Below are 18,902 nucleotides of genomic sequence, written 5' to 3' on the forward strand. Positions count from 1 at the left end.
GTCGTTCCTCTGAGCAACTTCCAACAAAGACAAGGTGCAACCTCCGACCGTATCCAAGGGAGTCATATGGACCCACAAATCTCCTGGTCCTGGGAAAAAGTCCCAAAAATAAGCATGATCTTGGTTTAAAATTGTGGTAGGCATTGAGCTGGTGGTACATGGTCATAATGCAATCACCAGTTGACACACAGGTTTTTATTTTAATATATTTCATTTAAATATATATACTTACATATTTAAAATATATAATAAAACAAGTTAGTCTTAGAGAACTCAAAACATAATTTCTCTTAGAGGTAATGTTCCAAGTAATGGTCAAGTTTCCAGCTAGCATACTGTAGAATTGTTTCCAGGAAAAAATCTGTGCTCTCCATTTCAACTGTAGTCCAGATAGGAGGAACACTTCTTCCCATTTTCCTTACTATAGTTTCAGGTTCAGCAACGACTTCAGTTCACAACGACTTCATAATCTGTCCCCTTGTCGATGGTGTGCTGTGTGCTCTGACAGACGGATAGCTAAGTGGCTCTGGGAGCCAGCAAGGGTCTGCCTTCCTGGACAGAGGCAGTTGAGAGAAGGGGAATCTTATGACATAGTAGCTAAAAATTAAGCTCCCTGGCTTTGTCAGCTGCAAGGAGGAAGCCCCCTGACTTGGGGTCAAGAAGAGGACACCCTTCCCACCTCCTGCCACCATGGTAACCATCTGTGTGTCAGGAGCATTTTTAGTCCCCAGCCTGCTTAGGCAGCTACCAGCACAGAAAGTGTAAGAAAGTCTGTTAGTGAGCTTTCCTTCCAGCCCTTTCCCCTTTTCCACAGTGTACAAGCAGGTCACCAATTTCCATGTTGACATTTCCCCCATTCCCTCTGTAGGTGAAAAGCATGGCCCAGTATGTACACAACATGGACAAACAGGACAATTTTCGGAGGACTCGTTTTTCCGACCGTTTCAAAGATGACATAACTACCATTGTTAATGTGGTCACCTCGGAGATCGCAGCCCTTTTAGTCAAGTCTCAGAAGGTAACTGTGCTATTTGACTCTTTATGTTCTAAATTTTTTACCTTGAACAAATGTTATTTTCATAATCAGAGAAAAATAAGCATCATCTTAAAGCAGTCACTGAAATGTAACTATACCTGACAACTGATTGCTATATTTTATACTGGATGGGACCCTGGGGCGGGGAAGGGGGTTGCTATAAAGAAATTGGAATTAACATGGTTAACAGTAGTTAAATTATTGTATCAGTGTAGAGATGAGAGAGAATATTCTTGTTCTCAGGAAATACACCCTGAAGTATTATGGGGTAAATGGACATGATATTTGCAACCTACTCTTTAATGGTTCAGGAAAAAAATTGTATAGATAGAATGATACAGCTAATGTAGCAAAATGTCAAATATTGATGAGCCTGGTTAAAGGGTATACAGGAGTCCTTTTTACTATTCTTGTACCTTTTATGTAAGTTTAAAATTATTTTAAAATAGAAAGTTAAATATATAAAAATGAAATAAAACAAAAATTTTAAAGGCAACTATACAATTTGAGGCAGCAGTGATCAAGTGGCCATTATTAGTATCTTTATCATTATAAAAGAACTTGTATAATACCAAGTGCTCAGGAGAAATAACCACCTTGTTATTTCTCAGGGTAAACTTTGTGAGAGCTGCAATTTCTCCATTAAGGCAGGCATGAGAAATGAGGCACTGTGAGGTTGGTAAATTTTTCAAAAGTCACACAGCTAGCAGCAAAACCAAGACTGACAATTCCATGCCAGAATGTTCAGGCAGTTATGTGTGCTACCCAGGGTGGCCCATGCAGAGGATGCTGAGAGCTTGAGGACTTGCTGCTCCATGGTCCTGTGGAAACTTCTTTATCAGGTCTTCATCCATACCAGTGGCTGGTCAGCTTGGCCTGAGTTGGCAAACCACACAACATAACAAGAGGAAAATATTTTCAAGATATATTTCAAACAGTGTCAGAGAAAATTCATTTATCATTCTGAGAATAGAAGACATGACCATAAACGAGCGAATCCCCACTTGCTCTGAAGTCCTGTGAAACCCTTCAGAAATATGAGCGCTGTGAAGTAATAAAAACAAAACCCAGGCCTCACTTTATGCAAGAGTTCACCCTACCATGTATGACTGTGACGTCTTTTAGGCTGGGGGTGCTGCCTAATTGGAGCAAAAAGAAATCCTTAGGTAAAAGTGAATTATTTTATCCTGATTTGATTTTCTGCAACAATCCTTACAAGAATCTGTCTCATTGAAGATAGTGAATACATTTCAAGTTAGTTTTGCCAAAACAGTACTTACCAGAATCAAACAAATTATGGTAGAGTCATATGAAGAAATATGTGAAATGAGAATGTAGGAAAATGTTTATTATGTAATGTTGAATGAAAAAATTCAGGACCCAACATACATAGAAAATGAGCTCAATGATATACATATAAATATGCATGTAGAAAAAAAAAAACTAGAAGGAAATGAACCTTAATATTGACAGTATCTAAAGAATTACTTAATTCAACCTAACACTCATGGCATCAGTTAAATTCTAAATTATATTTGCTCCAATTTTGCAGGGCTACTTGCTTTGCCCAGTGTCTCCCAGAAGAATGCTGACTATAAAAATAGGTCCTGCCTCTCCCAACTTTCCCACCAGAGACCAAGGAGTTCATGACCAGGGTTTGCCACAAAATGATTTGAATGTTTGTATGTTTGTTTTTAAGGAAAATGAACAGGCAGAAAAGATCAATATCAGCCTGGCTTTCTTCTTGTATGACCTTCTCTCGCTCATGGATCGAAGCTTTGTGTTTAACCTCATCAAACACTATTGCAACCAGGTGAGTGTTCCCTCAGACACAGCCATGCTGTTCCTGTTCCCCCTCCTCTCTGCGATGCTCCTTACCATGTAGGCTGTCTTGTTCACTGCCAAGTTAGACAGCTGGGCTCTTGTACATTCTGAGTTTTGTGCCATGGACATCCCTAGACACACTGGTTTGCACGGATTTCTAGAGCATTTACCAACCCAATGCAGAAGGGTTCACAAGTTAACCTAAGGAAATTGAAATTTGTTAGTGATATCATCTGCTTTCTTCAATTTAACATTTAACAGAAACAGCATGACTGTAGCATTCAGTCTTTGACCAGGTATAGAATTCAAAGTATGATGTCTCTTTTCACATATTAGGATAATTAATTAAATTGTGGTTGTGAAATTCTGACTTTAAAGAACCCTGATAAAATAAAAAAGAGACTAAATTTCACTGAGCACAAACCAAATATTTTATCATCCAAACATCTTATCAGTGCCATCGCCCCAATTTTTATTGTTTTATTTATCTTTATTGTTGAAAGTTTTACAGACGTTCCCCCCCCCCCTTGAGCTCCTCCTCCCTATCTCCCCACATTTTTAATGGAATTCTTCTTGTGTTCACCATCCTCTTCAGACTGTCCCAACAATAGTAATATAAGGAGCAGTTATTATTGTTACTACTCCTTTTCATAATCCTCTTTAGCCACTACTACCACTGTCATTGGCACTATCACCACTACCTGCCACCTTTGTCATCACCCCCTACTCCCACTATCACAACCACCCGCCACCTCCACCAACATCACCCCCACCACCTCCACCATCACCACCTACACCTTAACTATCACGGTCTCCACCACTGGTTTCTTCCTAGATACCAGGCACTGTGTTAAGCACTTTATAGAAACCGTATCATTTAATCTTTGCAAGGTGTTATTATCAACGTTTTGCAGATAAAGCGAAGGTTTAGAGAAGTTATGTAACTTGTCCAGGAAGAAAAGATCGATGTCTGCCTAACTCCAAGGTACAATGGATTAATCACCCTGTTCTACCAGGCCTGACTCTGTGGCTAATCTCTTAGTGGCCTTAAATAAGTCATTCAGCTTCTATGAGTCTCATTTGTAAAATAAAAGGATCTGCCCTTCCCCCCCCCAAAAAAAAGGCCTTGACTTTTCTAAAGGAACTCCTAAGAAGGAAGCTGACTTATAAAAAGAGGATCCTAAGGAAACATCAGAAGTCCCTGAGCACCCTGACCTCCTGACCTTGTGTGGATCTTCTGTCCCACATTCCACCAGATCCGAGTGGTGGGGATATGCCATTCCTCTTTGCCATCCCTCGTAGGTGTTTAAGATGGTCACTGGGTGAATTGCAAATAGAAGTTAATCTGTTGAAAACGGATTATATATGGAAAGGAGATATTAGAGCACCACTATAGGCCCAGGTTTAGCTGCTGTTAAACAACAACAAAAGATTATTCGTGACACCTGTTAGTAAGATATTCTGCATTCGGGACTATCACGATAGTCATAGGGACTATTGTCATAGGGACTATTGCGATGGGCTTTTGCGATAAAGGAGAGATATTGGGCTCAACGCTGCATACAACAAAGAAAAGTGGAGGAAAAATTACTGAGAGGAAAGAAATATCAGGGGTATGGAAGGATTCTGGCTAAACCAACCTCACAGGATTCTTACTAAAGGCAGGCCAGGGTGATCAGACTCTACTTGGAGGGTGGTGAGGGTGGTGAGGAATGAGGATTCATTTGGTCAGATATCAAGGGTGCTCAGATATCAAGGGTGGGGCATTTTGACTAAACAGACTTAGCAGGATTTTTGGCCAAAAATTTGGCAAAAATGAAGACATGCCCAAGGGTGGACCTATTTGGGTTTTTTGTTTGCTTTTTAAATATATCTTTATTGATTTCAGAGAGAGGAAGGGAGAGGGGGAGAGAGAGAAACATCAATAATGAGAGAGTCATTGATCGGCTTCCTCCTGCACAGGGGGCCGAGCCCGCAACCCGGGCATGTGCCCTGACATGGAATCGAACCACCATCTCCTGGATCCTAGGTCAACGCTCAACTGCTGAGCCACGCCTACCGCACATGGGCAGACCTATTTGAAAAAGAGCTCAGAGGAGCCTGACCGGAGTTTGGTCACAGAGAGAATCTTTGTCACTGCTCACATATGGGTAGTTTTTCTTACCAGACAGCGAATAAAACAATCAAAGGTAGTTATCTACCAGCCCTACAAATGCACATTTTATTGTCTCTTTCCTTTATTTTCTCTTTTAAGTCATTTCCTTTTCCTCTAAATTAAGTGTACTTCCAGTTTACTCTCCTTTTTCTCCCTCTTTCTAGTCTCCGCTGCCAGAGAGCCTTAGACTAGGAATCTGGAAACCTGTGTTCTAATTCCAGTGATGCCATTAAGCACATCTGTGATTTGGGGTTTTTCAACATTTGGGACAATGGCTTCCTGGTCTGCAAAAGATAAGGATGGGGTAGATTTATCCAGGTTTCAACGTTCCGATTCTACGCTCTATTTGCCAGTGACGTCTGCGGATGTAGCTTAGCACAATGAGTAGCACACAGGCTTAAAAAGACCACTGACCCCAGTGAATGGAGATTTAATTCATTGATCCCAGCTATCTAGGTACAGAGTGGGCATTATACCTGAGGCAAGTTCCATTCTTCCAAAGTCCTCTGATTTTATCACTTTGCATAACCTGATTCAAATAGCCTGTCACGTTTTCTGTCATTTATGGACTTTGTGACCATGAGTATAAACTTAGCCTTTTATTAATAGTCACTAACAATAGAAAAATCTAGTTTTTCAGTTGCTCTATGTCACTTTCAGCATGCCCCTGAGTTAGCACCCACCCCTCGGATAGGGCCATGGAGGCTGCTGCTGTCGGTCCTGACCTTTGAGGAGGATGTTTCAGGAGGGGCACCTTACTCTGTTCTAAACATCACTAACATTATTTTTGGAGTTTCTGTCTTTAATGAAGTCTCAAGGGACCTATGAAAGATACCCACAGTGTGGCCTTTTCAAGTGCAAATATCATGCATTCATGTCCTGATAGCTGGCTTGATCCAGCAGCTCTTTGTGAATGAATGATGACTCGTTCAATTTGCCAGTGGCCCCTTTGATCCAAAATCAGCCGCCAATGCACATTGATAAGAGTGTAAGTTCTTACACAAAAGTCATATGTCTTAATTTTTTTGCATAATACATAATAGCATTCATTTGTTTCAAATAAATGTCTCACTACAGGTTGGTTCTATAGGCAAAATGCCACAACACAATGGCTTCTCCTAAAGTGGCTGAAAATGTGTGCTCATTTAAATTATATAGTTTATAAAACTGCCCTTAAAATGCATGAAGAGGAGGCATGACCATTGGCAAGAATGAGATGCCGGTTTCCTATGCTGAGGTGGGAGGGTATTTATAATATACTGAGAGGTTTAAGGTCCATCAAAACCCTTCTCTCAGTACTTTACCCTAAGAGAAACTGCCTCTGAGTCACAGCCCATAGAGTCTGAGAGGCAAGAGATCTCTTCCAGACTGTCACCTGTGTCATTGCTAATTTCATGGTTTGTTTAAGGAAAACTTTTCCTGAAAACTCTTTCAGCTGTTTCTTTCTCTACTTCCTCCTCTCTCTCTTTGAAGAAAACTCCTTGGCTTTTTTGCAGGAACAACATACTTTTCTAAGTAATTTGATGCTCACATCCAGGGAACTGGTTTGAGAACTTCCCATTGGAGTCTTTAATTAGAAACTACAAAAGAATACTTGTGGCATTGAAGTCATCCAGTCATATTCCATTAGTTTTGTGTGGCCCCATGTGGGGTCAACTCCTTTCATTTAGTTTCTTGGACACAGTAGGGTTTTTGTAAAATTAATTATATTGTGTTACACTGAAGAGATACCTCCAGATTATTAACAACAGAGGCTTGCCATGGTATTATAGATTTGACATGGCTGGGGTTCAGAGCAAGAATCCTCATTTTGGACAGTTGTTAGGCTAGAATCATGAAGCGAAACAGTTAGTGAATAAAAACCTATTGGGCCTCCCTGTAATGCAGAGTTTGCCAACTGTTGTGCTGACCTGTTCATTTTTATTAAATTGATTGCCTTAAGCTGGGGTGAAAGGATATTTTTGTGTCTGTCAACCTCAACTCCATTCACTGTATAATAAATGCTCCTTTCCTTTTCTCATTCTTCTTCCCAGCTGTCAGCCAAGCTGAACAACCTCTCGATGCTCATCTCCATGAGGCTGGAGTTCCTGAGAATCCTCTGTAGCCATGAGCATTACCTCAACCTGAACCTCTTCTTTATGAGTGCTGACACTGCTCCAGCATCCCCCTGTCCCTCCATATCTTCCCAGGTAATCCGCTAACTGAAAGAATTATACAAGCCATTTCACCTAATTAGCTTAGTTTAGTCATTTATTCCATAAAGGTTGGTGTTCTGCATTAAAATAAAAATCAAGCTATTGAAACAGATCAATTGATTCAGATACGTACAAGGATGCTTCCCAAAGTTGTACTATCTAACTGATCATTTACATGATAAGTAATTGGTATCTTTCTAGGCTCTAGGGCCCCTGCTGAGGCCAAATAGAGCAAGGAATCCATATACACTATGAAAATTTGGAAATGTGTAGAAAAGTCACATGTCTACCTTTGTCTCACATTAATCATCTTTCTACTTCATCTGATGGTCTCCTCTGCTCACTTCATTTTTCCGAAACCATAAAGTTTATGAAATTGCAGGTTCCTTTATATTGATTCTAAAATGGTTTCATAGTGGTTTTTAACATGGATACTATATCTTTGAACTCTCTTGGAACTTTTTGCTGAAATTGTTACAGAATAGAATTCAGCACAAGACGAGTCCACTATGAATCACATTCCAGATAACTTAGCTCTTGATGCACTGAAAAGATCTCATCATAAACTGAGCAAATGGCCTGTTTTATAGGGAGTATATTTCTAGCAAGTCTTGTTCATGATCAGCCAGAAAGAGGAACACTTGTATTAATATTTAGAGTTGGGGCTTCACCCAGTCATTTTTTTGGAGAACAGTATTTCTCAAGTTAGGTTCAGTGGGCCCTACATTCTACAGGATGTTGAGAGATATTATGCAAATACAAGATTCCAAAGTGAAATCCCCTTGGAAACCCTATGTTGACAGGTTTCTTTGCAGAAGGCCATCCAAGAGTCTCTGACTTGTCAGTGTAAATTATAAATACCCCCAGGGTAGAGGAGGGAATGGGAGGAGGTGTATGATAAGCAGTGATTCCCAAAATGATTTGACTCCAGAAACTTTTTGTTTTTCCTCCATAGATTCTCAAGGGACTAGTGTCCTCTAGAAAAACTTTAAGGAAATGCTATTTTATAGTCACATTCCTTTTATAGGGAAGAAATCAGTAGCTCAGAGAAGCAGATAAGATTTCTCAATATTAGGTTCTATTTCTGTTGCATATTCCTTGATACTAGCACAAAGGTTAAGGTTTGTCTTATTAATTAAAAAATAATAATAATCTTGGCCATTTGTACCCAAAGACATGAATCAGATATTAGCTATGTGACCATATGAGTGTGAACTGGGAAAGATGTCTTGCAAGCAGCAATTCCAAATGTGCTCACTTTGCCCTAGGTCCTCACCCACCTTTCCCCCTGACTTCCCCAGGGAGTTAGCAGACCCAGGGGCCGGGGCCAGCCTCCCCCAAACGTCAAGGATTTCCAGAGACATTTTCAGTTCTCTTACTGAAAAATAAAGTGTGCCCCCAAGATCAGAGCACAGGAATTGCCTAGGACTGGTCCATCTGACATTGACACTGCTTGTAGTTTCCAAGCCAGCAAAATTCAGATAATGTGGGTAAACCATGCTTAGAAGTGCAGCTCAGTATACAAGAGCCTGTTCGTTATCAAGGGGACAGTTTGTTAGAGAGGAATTGCCTGCTCACAGCTGCAGCGTTGGATCCAGTTCCCATTTCCCTATCCAATTCTTATCCTAGGATTTTCATCTCCAGCTTTTGTTTGCAGGTGGGGAAGGAAGTGTTACGTATCGTGTAACAGACCCTGGGTGCTTTATTTTCATCTTTCCCAATGGGCAGTTTTCCACCCGCGGGCCGGGAAAGCTAAGTGACCACACTAGTCTCAGTTTTCTCACCTGCCCCGTAGAGAGAGCAGTGGTACCTGCCTCCCTGGGTCGTGCTTACAAAGCGTGGCCATACCACGTGCTCAGTAAATACCGGCTCTCGTGGTCTTAATCCCAGTTCTTGTTGCTCACAGAACCGCTCCTTGCATTTCTGTAGAACTCGAGCTCCTGCTCCAGTTTCCAGGACCAGAAGATCGCCAGCATGTTCGACCTGACTCCCGAGTATCGCCAGCAGCACTTCCTCACCGGGCTTCTCTTCACGGAACTGGCTGCTGCCCTGGATGCAGAAGGGGAGGGGTATGTTTCTCACATTTAAAATGCAATACGAAGGAAAAAAAAAAGCTATCTGCTAAAGTTTTCAGTTCAACCTCTCGTGCTTGCCGAGGAGCTGTACCACTCACCGTTTCCGAAGAGTAGGAGCATCGGTGCTGTGGGAAAGCAGTGCTCACAGGAATGTGGAAAGGCATGGGGCAGGGAGAGGAACCCTAAAATGACATTTTTAGCCACTTTTCATTGAGAAGAATTTACCCATTCTGCTGTAGGGCAGGCGTCCCAGGGCTGCTTGATTTGTGAACTCCTTGGGAATGAAGCCATTGTTAACATGGGCCCCTGGCGGATCTGTGTGCACACAGAGGCAGCAACGAGATGCCCCCTGGCTCCCTGCTGACAAAGAAAGAGGCTGCTGACGAGAGAGCAGTTGCGCTGTGTGCAAATGCCCGTCAGTCAGTGAATGGATAAATAACATGTAATGTATTCTTACAGTATTATTCAACAACCAAAAGGAATGAGGAACTTGATGCCTCACCGTGATGAACCTAAAGCATCGTGCTAACAGCGACCCAGGACTAGAACACAGGCCGTCTGTCTCTGAGCCGTACACACGTCTACCCCATTTTGCTTGATTTTCACACTGTCACCCCGTTGCTTAGGAGCATTCTGGTTGCTCTTTACTGTTTAAGAGCATTTTGGTCAATGTCCCTTCATCGTAACCTTCGTAACCTCTAGCATGCTGTGTTGTGCCAACAGGATGGGCAAAGTGCAGAGGAAAGCTGTCAGTGCCATTCACAGCCTGCTAAGCTCCCACGACCTGGACCCGCGCTGTGGAAAACCAGAGGTGAAGGTCAAAATTGCTGCCCTTTACTTGCCTTTGGTTGGCATCATCTTGGATGCTTTGCCGCAGCTTTATGACTTTACAGGTAATGATACCTTCTGTTTTCTTCTCTGGATTGATGGGGACCCTGCCAAGTGCTCCACTGGAATGAGATTTGTGTCATTCGCTCCAGTGCTGATAGGTTTATGTGAACAGATCTCCACACAGGTGCTCTCCAGACATTTTTAAGGCCCCAGTAAGGGTTTTTTTGTGTGTGTTTTTTAAGGCACATAGCTCTGTGTATGTTTTTTATTTAAAAATTATTTATTGTCTTAGCCGGTTTGGCTCAGTGGTTAGAGTGTCGGCCCTCAGACTGAAGGGTCCAGCCAAGGGCACTTACCTTGGTTGCAGGCTTGATCCTGGGCCCCGGTTGGGTACATGCGGAAGGCAACCAATCAATGTGTCTCTCTCACATCGATGTTTCTCTCCCTCTCTCTCTCTCTCATCCCCTTCCACTGTCTGGAAAAGCAATGGAAAAAATATTCTCTGGTGAGGATTAAAAAAAATTATTTATTTGTTCATTCATTCATTCATTCATTGGTCTGCTAGTGTATAATGAACTTTATAAACCATACACTACAGAGAATGAGATAATAACAGAACCTCTCCCTTTGGAGATTCCTGCTCTAATGCCTTGAAATAAACGCATTCCTTATCTTTTATGAATGCTTAAGCAAAGAAACAGTCTCAAGTGAACCTAAACAATTGTTCCATGCAAAAAAATATCATGATGTCTTTCAGTATGAGGAAACTCTGCCATGGCACAGGAATTTTGACTTTGGCACTAAGAGGCTGATTTTAAGGTTGGAAGTCAGTATCTCACAAGACGGAGAGGAAAGGATAAGTTGTCTCAAAGGGTTTGTGCGTATTACAGTGCGGATTAGCAAATGTAGATGAACAAAACTACCCTACACCTGAGAAAAACCATCCATTGCCTACCCTCCCCCCCAACACACACACACACACACACACACACACACACACAGTTCTGACCACTTCAGGGTGGTTCTTGCTTTTCCCCCAACTCAAGGGAAATTCTTAGAAATGACCATACTGCTCTCTTGACTAATGAAGGATCCTGGGGTCTGAGGAATGCTTGCATCAACCCAGCGTCCTTGCAGACAGTCATCCTGGGAGTCTTAGACCCTACCAAATTTTCCTGCTTCCTCTAAATGCAAAGTGTCATGTGTGATTAAGTTATTTCTAAAATCATTATGGTGATCATTATTTAGCTCATAAAATGAGCAAAAAAAAAAATGGGCAAGGAAGTTACAGAAGCAAGCTAGGCACCCAGAGTGAGTGGGCTGCAGGATGAGATATGCATAGAGCTTCCTCTAGCAGTGCCTGACTGGAGGGGGCGAATTGAGGACAGAGTCTTTAAAATTGGAAGATGTCATTCAGAGCAGGGCAGGTGTTTTACAGACCATTTCTAGAATTTTGCATAAAAGTTTCTAGAAAGTTTCATTTGAAGACCCATAACTGGTTTGTTCTCAAAGCAGGGAACCACTTTGGCACGCATTCTCCAGAAATTCCTTGTTGATTAGAATTCTCCAAATCCGTTATTTGGGATCAAAACTTTTTAGCACTTCATCTTTGAGCCTTTTAAATCTCGGTAATTTCTTTATATACACATTGAACTTTATGGTCATGAGGTAGCTGACAAGTGAAAAGTATTCTATTACTGTGATATAGTACGTCTATTGTATATGTAATCTTTAGATTGATAAACTATTAAGAATATAGTCTTTAAAAAGAGATACAACTGAATTCAAACTTCAGCCCATTTATTACTCTATGTGACCTTTGAAGAGAACCTCAACCTTTTCATGACTTCCCTTTCCTCAGATGTAGAAACTGTGATAATGGTGCCTGCATCATAGATGAAGTGAGAGATCTTCCATAAAAGCATTTCTTGCAGCAAATGCTTAGATCCTTCCTTCCTTTTCTTTAAATCATGACCCTATGCAAATTTAGAAGAAGAAAGAATGTATCCTCAAATATCTCTATAATATTATCAGGTCTCGTATAATTTCTGTGTACCATTCATTTTACCATCTGTTTAGAAACCCAATTGCCTTAAAACACAATAGTGAATTATTAGTTTTTAAAATTGAGTTCTTAAAAAAACAACTGAGCTCTGTTTTCAGAACTTTAGCAGATGAAAATACTGCTCACACTCTACTTTTTCTGAAAAATTGAAGATCCAAATACTGATAATGTTGACAGGTCTAATAAAATATGAGTTTTTAATGGGTCAATCAGTTGCAAGTGTTTTAACATACTTTTCTAAGAACTTTCTAAATACTTTATGTGTGATTTGTAGTGTTCTTAAAAACAGACCCTTTAAACCTTTTTTTATTTGCATACATCTAGACCTACAGGTAAATATAAATATAAATAATGTCTATATTACATAGATACAGTAAATTAACATTCATTTCAAACATTTAAAATTTAATAAAGTATTGCTGAATTTATGATAATAGCTTTTTATTCTATAAGGTACTTGTTTAATTCTGTAATTATAGGCTCTTTACTATTTGGTTCTTATTTAAAATATATGAATAATTTTTTAAATATTATATTATAGGAAAGTATCATGAAAGCTCTGAAAATTTTTATTTTCACAATTTGAAAAATTAATTTCTAGCATAATCTTGAACTGTATGTTTTATCTTTTTTATTAGCCTGCCTGCTTTTTCCTATTGATGGTAGCAGATAAATAATGCTCAACATCAGGTTTAAAATTACTGTGCTAACTATAGTGACTGATAAAGATCAGTCACACACTGGGTATTGGGTAGAGAACATAGAAAATCTCCATCTTTGGCTTGACAGTACCAAAGATTTTTTTTAAGACAATATTTAGAGCAGTTTTCTGTTTACAGCAAAGTTGAGAGGAAGGTGTAGAGATATCCCATCTTCCCCATGAGCAGCACCCCCCCCAAGAACGGTACATTTCTTACAATTGATAAACTACATTGGCACATCATTATTATCTAAAACTCATAGTTTACATTGGGGTTCACTCTTGGTGTTGTACATTTTAGGGATTCAGATGAATGTATAATATGTATCCACCACGGTAGTATCATAAGCAGTTTTTCTACCCCAAAACTGCTCTGTGCTCTGCCTGGTCATCCTTCCCTTCCCCCTAACCCCTGGCAACCATTGAACTTTTTATTGTCTCCATAGTTTTGCCTTTTCCAGAATGTCATACAGTTAGAATCATGTAGTATGTAGCTTTTTCAAATTCGTTTCATTCCCTTCGCAGTATGCATTTAAGGTTCCTCCATATCTTTTCATGGCTTGCTAGCTCATTTCTTTTTAGCACTGATTAATATTCCATTGTCTGAATGTACCACAGTTTTTTCATCCATTCACCTCCTGAAGGACACCTTGGTTGCTTTCAGGTTTTGGTAATTTTTTTTTTTTTTTAATATATCTTTATTGATTTCAGAGAGAGAAAAGGAGAGGGAGAGAGAGAGATAGAAACATCAATGATGAGAGAGTCATTGACCGGCTGCAGCCCACAACCCGGGCATGTGCCCTGACCAGGAATCGAACCCTGATCTCCTGGATCCGAGGTCGATGCTTAACCGCTGAGCCACGCCCGGCTGGGCGGGTTTTGGTAATTATTAATGAAGCTGCATGCAGGTTTTTATGTGGACCCAAGTTTTCAACTCCTTTGGGTAGATACCACAGAGCACGATTGCATTGATAAGACGAATAATGTTTGAATTGCAGCTGCAGATGCCCGTAGCGGAAAAAACCGCACCAGTGGTTCAGATGAAGAGCAAGATGGGCCCAGCACGATTAACCAGAACATGGCGCTGGCCACAGCTGGGAATCATTTTAATTTGAAGACAAATGGAACGATGCTGTCTTCGTTGGTATGTTGCACATTTCTCTAGTTTATTTTTCGTTTTGTGTCCTTTCCCATCTCCTGATGGGCTTATTCCTATATTCACCTACCAGAACCCTCCCTAGGACAGGTGGTGAGATTTCTGCCCCATTGCTCGATGCTGGAAGGAGTCGCCATGAGGCAGGCAGCTGTGGAGGGAAATAGTGCAGAGGAGGCTGTACGTAGGAAGGGTGCTGGCTACAGAAGAGAGTCACAAGTCAAACGCAGGCAGTCTCGGTGGGGCCAGGTTCAAGGCTCAGAAACCCAGGAAAGCGGTGAACTTGGGAAATCTGAGATTCTAGCAGAGGATCAAAGCAGCGCTCCCCGCGGAGGGAGGCTGGAGCCACGCGATTCTGTGTATTTACTACTCACACTGTGCCTGCCTCTGCAAAATGATTTAAGATCGCTTGGCGGAATGCTTCTTAAGCAGAAGACCTCAGCTTTTCTATGTCCCCAGAGAGCCTAAGCAGAGTTATTTGGCTCTCTCCCTATGCACAGACTAGGGGTTTGAGGAGGGGCTCCTGGAATAAAACCTCTGGTTCACTTGAGCTGTTCCTTGATGAGCTCTGACTCCCCCTTTGTCAAGTTAGCTGTGCACCCTCCACCTAATCTAGCTGAGCATCTCGGTGCAGAGCATACCAGCAGAGGACTCAGCTTGGTTCTCTCCTGGAAAAGCAGTATCAGGGCCTAACTCGTCTTTGCTGGATGACCTTCTCATCAAAGTGAGCTGCTTGAAGTGGTGTATGCCTTTTACATTGTTATATCTAAGAGCAAATGCCCAAATAAGCTCATCTATTAGAAGATACTCCCTGTGAGGTTATATCGAAAGGCTTTATGTCATCTTATCACCATACTCAGAAAAACTAAAGTTAAAGTAACTTCGTAAGCCCTATCATTCCCATCCAAGACGAACATTTCCCTCACGTACTCATAAATATCTCATTGCGAATTCACCACTGCATTCCATTGGATATTAGCTATGTCACATGGACCAAGGGTGCAGCCACATATTGTTCTTTGTGTTGATTTGATGAGTAACAGAAAGTGTGCTCAGCACTCTAAAATGAACTCTTGTGGCCAATGTACTCAAGCAAGTAGCCTGAATCCCCACACCCATATGCCCAAGAAAACATAAATTGTGGTTAAAGTCACATTACAGAGGACTCCACTAAATTATGGATTTGATTAATTTGTTGAGCATATTGTATTTTAGACTCTGTGACAAAGAAGCTAAATTTTGAACAGTTAGGATGTTTCCAGAACCTAGCCAGGCCAGTTCTCCATCATAAGACTCTGCTTTAAGTTGTCTAGTGTCTAGATTGAAGGAGAAATACTTGGAGATCCTAGTAGCATGGAGCCCCTTGTTATCACTGAGATTGGAGAAGAGGTGGTCAAGGTCCAAAGCAGACCACCACACCACAATGCCCCAGAGACAGAGGATGCCCAAAGTTATGTGGCTAAAAGCCTGGCTCAGATACTGCCCCAGGTGAGCCAGCTTGACCAAGCAGCCCAGCTCAAAAAACCTGGTTTTCCCTGCCCGGAAAAGGCAGAGCTCCTGGAGACAGACCCCAGCCAAGTTAGAAGTACAGTTACTGTCCTAAGAGATTAACATCCCTTAAAACTTTCAATGTTTCTGCTGCTCAACTTCTTCCTCTGCATTTGTCTCCCCATCTGACCGCTTGCAGCCCTACAAGCAGTACAACATGCTAAATGCCGAAACGACACGAAACCTCATGATCTGCTTCCTCTGGATCATGAAAAATGCAGACCAGAGCCTCATTAGGAGGTGGATTGCTGACCTGCCATCGATGCAGCTCAACAGGATTTTAGATCTCCTTTTCATCTGTGTCTCGTGTTTTGAGTACAAGGTAGGTGTGGGGTGGCTCAGTTTAGACCAACTCTCATCTCTCAAGTTCCATCTTGTCTTGTCATTGTTCCCCTTTGTTTGGGCAATGGAGACATCAGTAATTTTCCTGTTTCTGTATTAAAATCTATAGCCTATTTGCATATCTATAACCTATCTAAATATGATAATTCCACAGGGAAAAAGTATCCCTGTCTTCTGCAGAGAGAATCCCATTCTGGTTAACAGGATTTTAGCCATGGGATCCCCCAGAGCAGTGTTTCTGTGTAGTACATGTCCAAACTGACCAATGTTACCTTGGAGTGTTCTAAGGATTCTCTCCATGGACAGAGATCTCACCAAACTAAACATCATTCTGCCTCTGCCTTGTCCAGGGAAAGCCAAGTTCTGACAAAGTCAGTACCCAAGTCCTGCAGAAGTCGAGGGATGTCAAGGCCAGGCTGGAAGAGGCTTTGCTCCGTGGAGAAGGGGCCAGAGGGGAGATGATGCGGCGCCGGGTCACAGGTGTGTTGGATCTGCCCTGCTCTGCTTTCTGTCTGAGAGTTTGGCACCCTTTGTGGGAAGGAATGCCCTCCCAACATGAGTAGACACCATCCCTTTCTTAAGATGCTATGGTAATAGAGACAAGCAGGTTTTGGGATTCTGTGCATGATGTGTATAATGTCAGCCCTGTGTCTATAAGGAAAGCTGTTTTCCTGAGATCACAGGAACCCCAGAAATGTCCCCAAATGGCATCTTCTGTTTAAAACTTGTTGGTGGTAAAAGATCACATTCAAGAATATGAGTCATAGAATGAGACAAACAGTGTCTCTCTCGAGGCTAATGTTTGACTTGTCTACACGGAGCATGGTCAATACACTGGATAGCTCTGGTTCCAAGGTCATCTCCCCAAGTCACTCAGGAACTGTTAGAATGGAACAGACCCATCCAATGGTCTCAGTGCATTCCAGCCCTCCAGAGACCCCACTATACCAGGAATGATCTCAAGGAGGCTGAGCTCATCGGTGTAGAATAGAGTGAAGTGCTCAGATACCCTCAGCCTTATTTACTGTGTTCAAAGTAAAACAGAGGCATAGCTCATCCGATGCCATGGGGTGCAATGGTTGGCAACTTGAAGGGAGCCCGGTGTTTTCACGGGTGGTGGGGCATCTTCATTTGATACCCACCCTGTCCTGTTCAATAACTCGGAGAGACTCTCCAGAGTTTCACCGGAACCCTGTGTTCCTGAGAAACATGCTCACCGACACCACAAAGGCAGCGGTTCTTCTAAAGCTCTAGTTTATCAGTTAAGGAGCAAGCCAGCCCGGAGATGGACCTGGGCGCTGTCTCCTTCCAGCATCCAGGACGGACTCTGATGGAGAAGCGGTGCTTGAACTTGCTGCAGAATTTCTGGTTATCTTGGAGAGTTTCGTGCTAATCACATTCCTCTCGTGCATTGCTTAACTCCTAGGGAATGACCGAGTTCCATCCCTAAGTGAAAACCTGAGATGGAAGAAGGAGCAGACACATTGGCGGCAAGCTAATGAGAAGCTAGATAAGTGAGTCGCTCAGCAACTTTGTGCTACTTTTACCTAAAGTTCCAAACTACTTTTCCCAGGCTACTTGTATTACACCATCCTTCCAAGGGCAAGAAAATTAATCATCATGATCTGTGTAAATTCAGTTCTTCCAGGGGCGTGGTGTAATCAAAGGTATAAGGAGTTATGACTTCCAGCTCTTAAACATGTATCACATTGATAAATATTTAAAGAAACCAAATATTTAGCAATCGCAGATAGCTTAACTTAGCTGCTGATGGGGGCAGCACAGGGTACCCAAGACCACATAATTTCAATTTATATTTCCTCTCCAGAAATGTGCACAAAAATATCTATTCAGGGATATTTATATCAGCATTACTTAAAGTTATTTTTAAAAGTTGGAAACATTCTAAATGCTCAAGAATAGGCAAATATGTAGGGAAATATTAGGTTGGCATTAAAATGCTTTGAAATTATTTTAATGACATGGGAAATGCTTATAATATGGTTAAGTAAACAAAAGCAGGATAGACACTTGATTTTAGAGTAGAATATTAAATCTTTATATATAATAAATACATTTTTTTAAATACTGGAAGGAACTTTTCCAAAATATTAACAGTGGTTTCCTTTGGGTGGTTTTATTTTTTAAGTAATTGAGGTTTTCTTCTTTATGTTTTGCTGTATTTCCTACAATGGATGTATTATGATGTATATTATCAGAAAAAAATTATAAAGAAATGAAAGAAGAAAAATGTTGCTTGGATTGCAATATATGATATATATGTAATAATCTGGGTATATGAGGGCATAAAACTAAATATGTTGAATATATAGCACATGTCTGCTATTCCTCTTAGCACAAGGTAGTCTAATGAATCCCAAGGTTCACTGAGCAAAACATTGCACAGTTCAAGGCACCCCTCAAAACACCCTTGACACAGCATAGGAAGGGTATCCCCATGTCATCACATCATGGCACCCCAACCCCTGAACTAACATTTTGGCCCTGGAGACATCTTGGGAAAGTCCATTCTTTACACTTCCCTTCCCTGACAACTAAATTTATTTATTTATTTTTATTTATTATTATTTTTTTAAATATATCTTTATTGATTTCAAAGAGAGGAAGGGAGAAGAAGAGAGAGAGAGAGAGAAACATCAATGATGAGAGAGTCGTCATTGATCGACTGCCTCCTGCACGTGCCCAACTGGGGATCGAACTGTGGTCTCCTAGATACTAGGTCGATGCTCAACCGCTGAGCCACGCCCAGCTGGGCTTGACAACTAAATTTAGATGATACAAAAATAGCCCTTTGTAACTTCACTTGGATTTTATGAGAATGAGTGACCTAGTGCATAAATCGCTGAGTCCTCAAAACGGAACCTAGTAGAGAAGGAGCACCAGGCAATGTCCCACTCCCTGGTGGCCATTAACCAGTAATGAACATCCAGTAGGATGTTAGATAGCGACCCCACAGG

General features: G+C 41.4%; 1 protein-coding gene across 1 annotated transcript in view; it reads left to right on the forward strand.

The window, feature by feature from the left end:
* DOCK8 (dedicator of cytokinesis 8) overlaps positions 1–18,902 on the forward strand; it is a 182,978-nt gene that overhangs the window by 133,740 nt on the left and 30,336 nt on the right. Inside the window, exons 25-33 of the mRNA XM_081152481.1 lie at positions 869–1,018; positions 2,736–2,849; positions 7,049–7,204; positions 9,140–9,279; positions 10,009–10,178; positions 13,880–14,025; positions 15,722–15,904; positions 16,275–16,404; positions 17,351–17,438. Of these exons, the coding sequence (XP_081008607.1) occupies positions 869–1,018; positions 2,736–2,849; positions 7,049–7,204; positions 9,140–9,279; positions 10,009–10,178; positions 13,880–14,025; positions 15,722–15,904; positions 16,275–16,404; positions 17,351–17,438 (1,277 nt within the window). The remainder of the gene's footprint in view (positions 1–868; positions 1,019–2,735; positions 2,850–7,048; positions 7,205–9,139; positions 9,280–10,008; positions 10,179–13,879; positions 14,026–15,721; positions 15,905–16,274; positions 16,405–17,350; positions 17,439–18,902) is intronic.

Source organism: Miniopterus schreibersii, assembly GCF_964146895.1.
Source record: "Miniopterus schreibersii genome assembly, chromosome: 11".
NCBI classification, from domain to species: domain Eukaryota; kingdom Metazoa; phylum Chordata; class Mammalia; order Chiroptera; family Miniopteridae; genus Miniopterus; species Miniopterus schreibersii.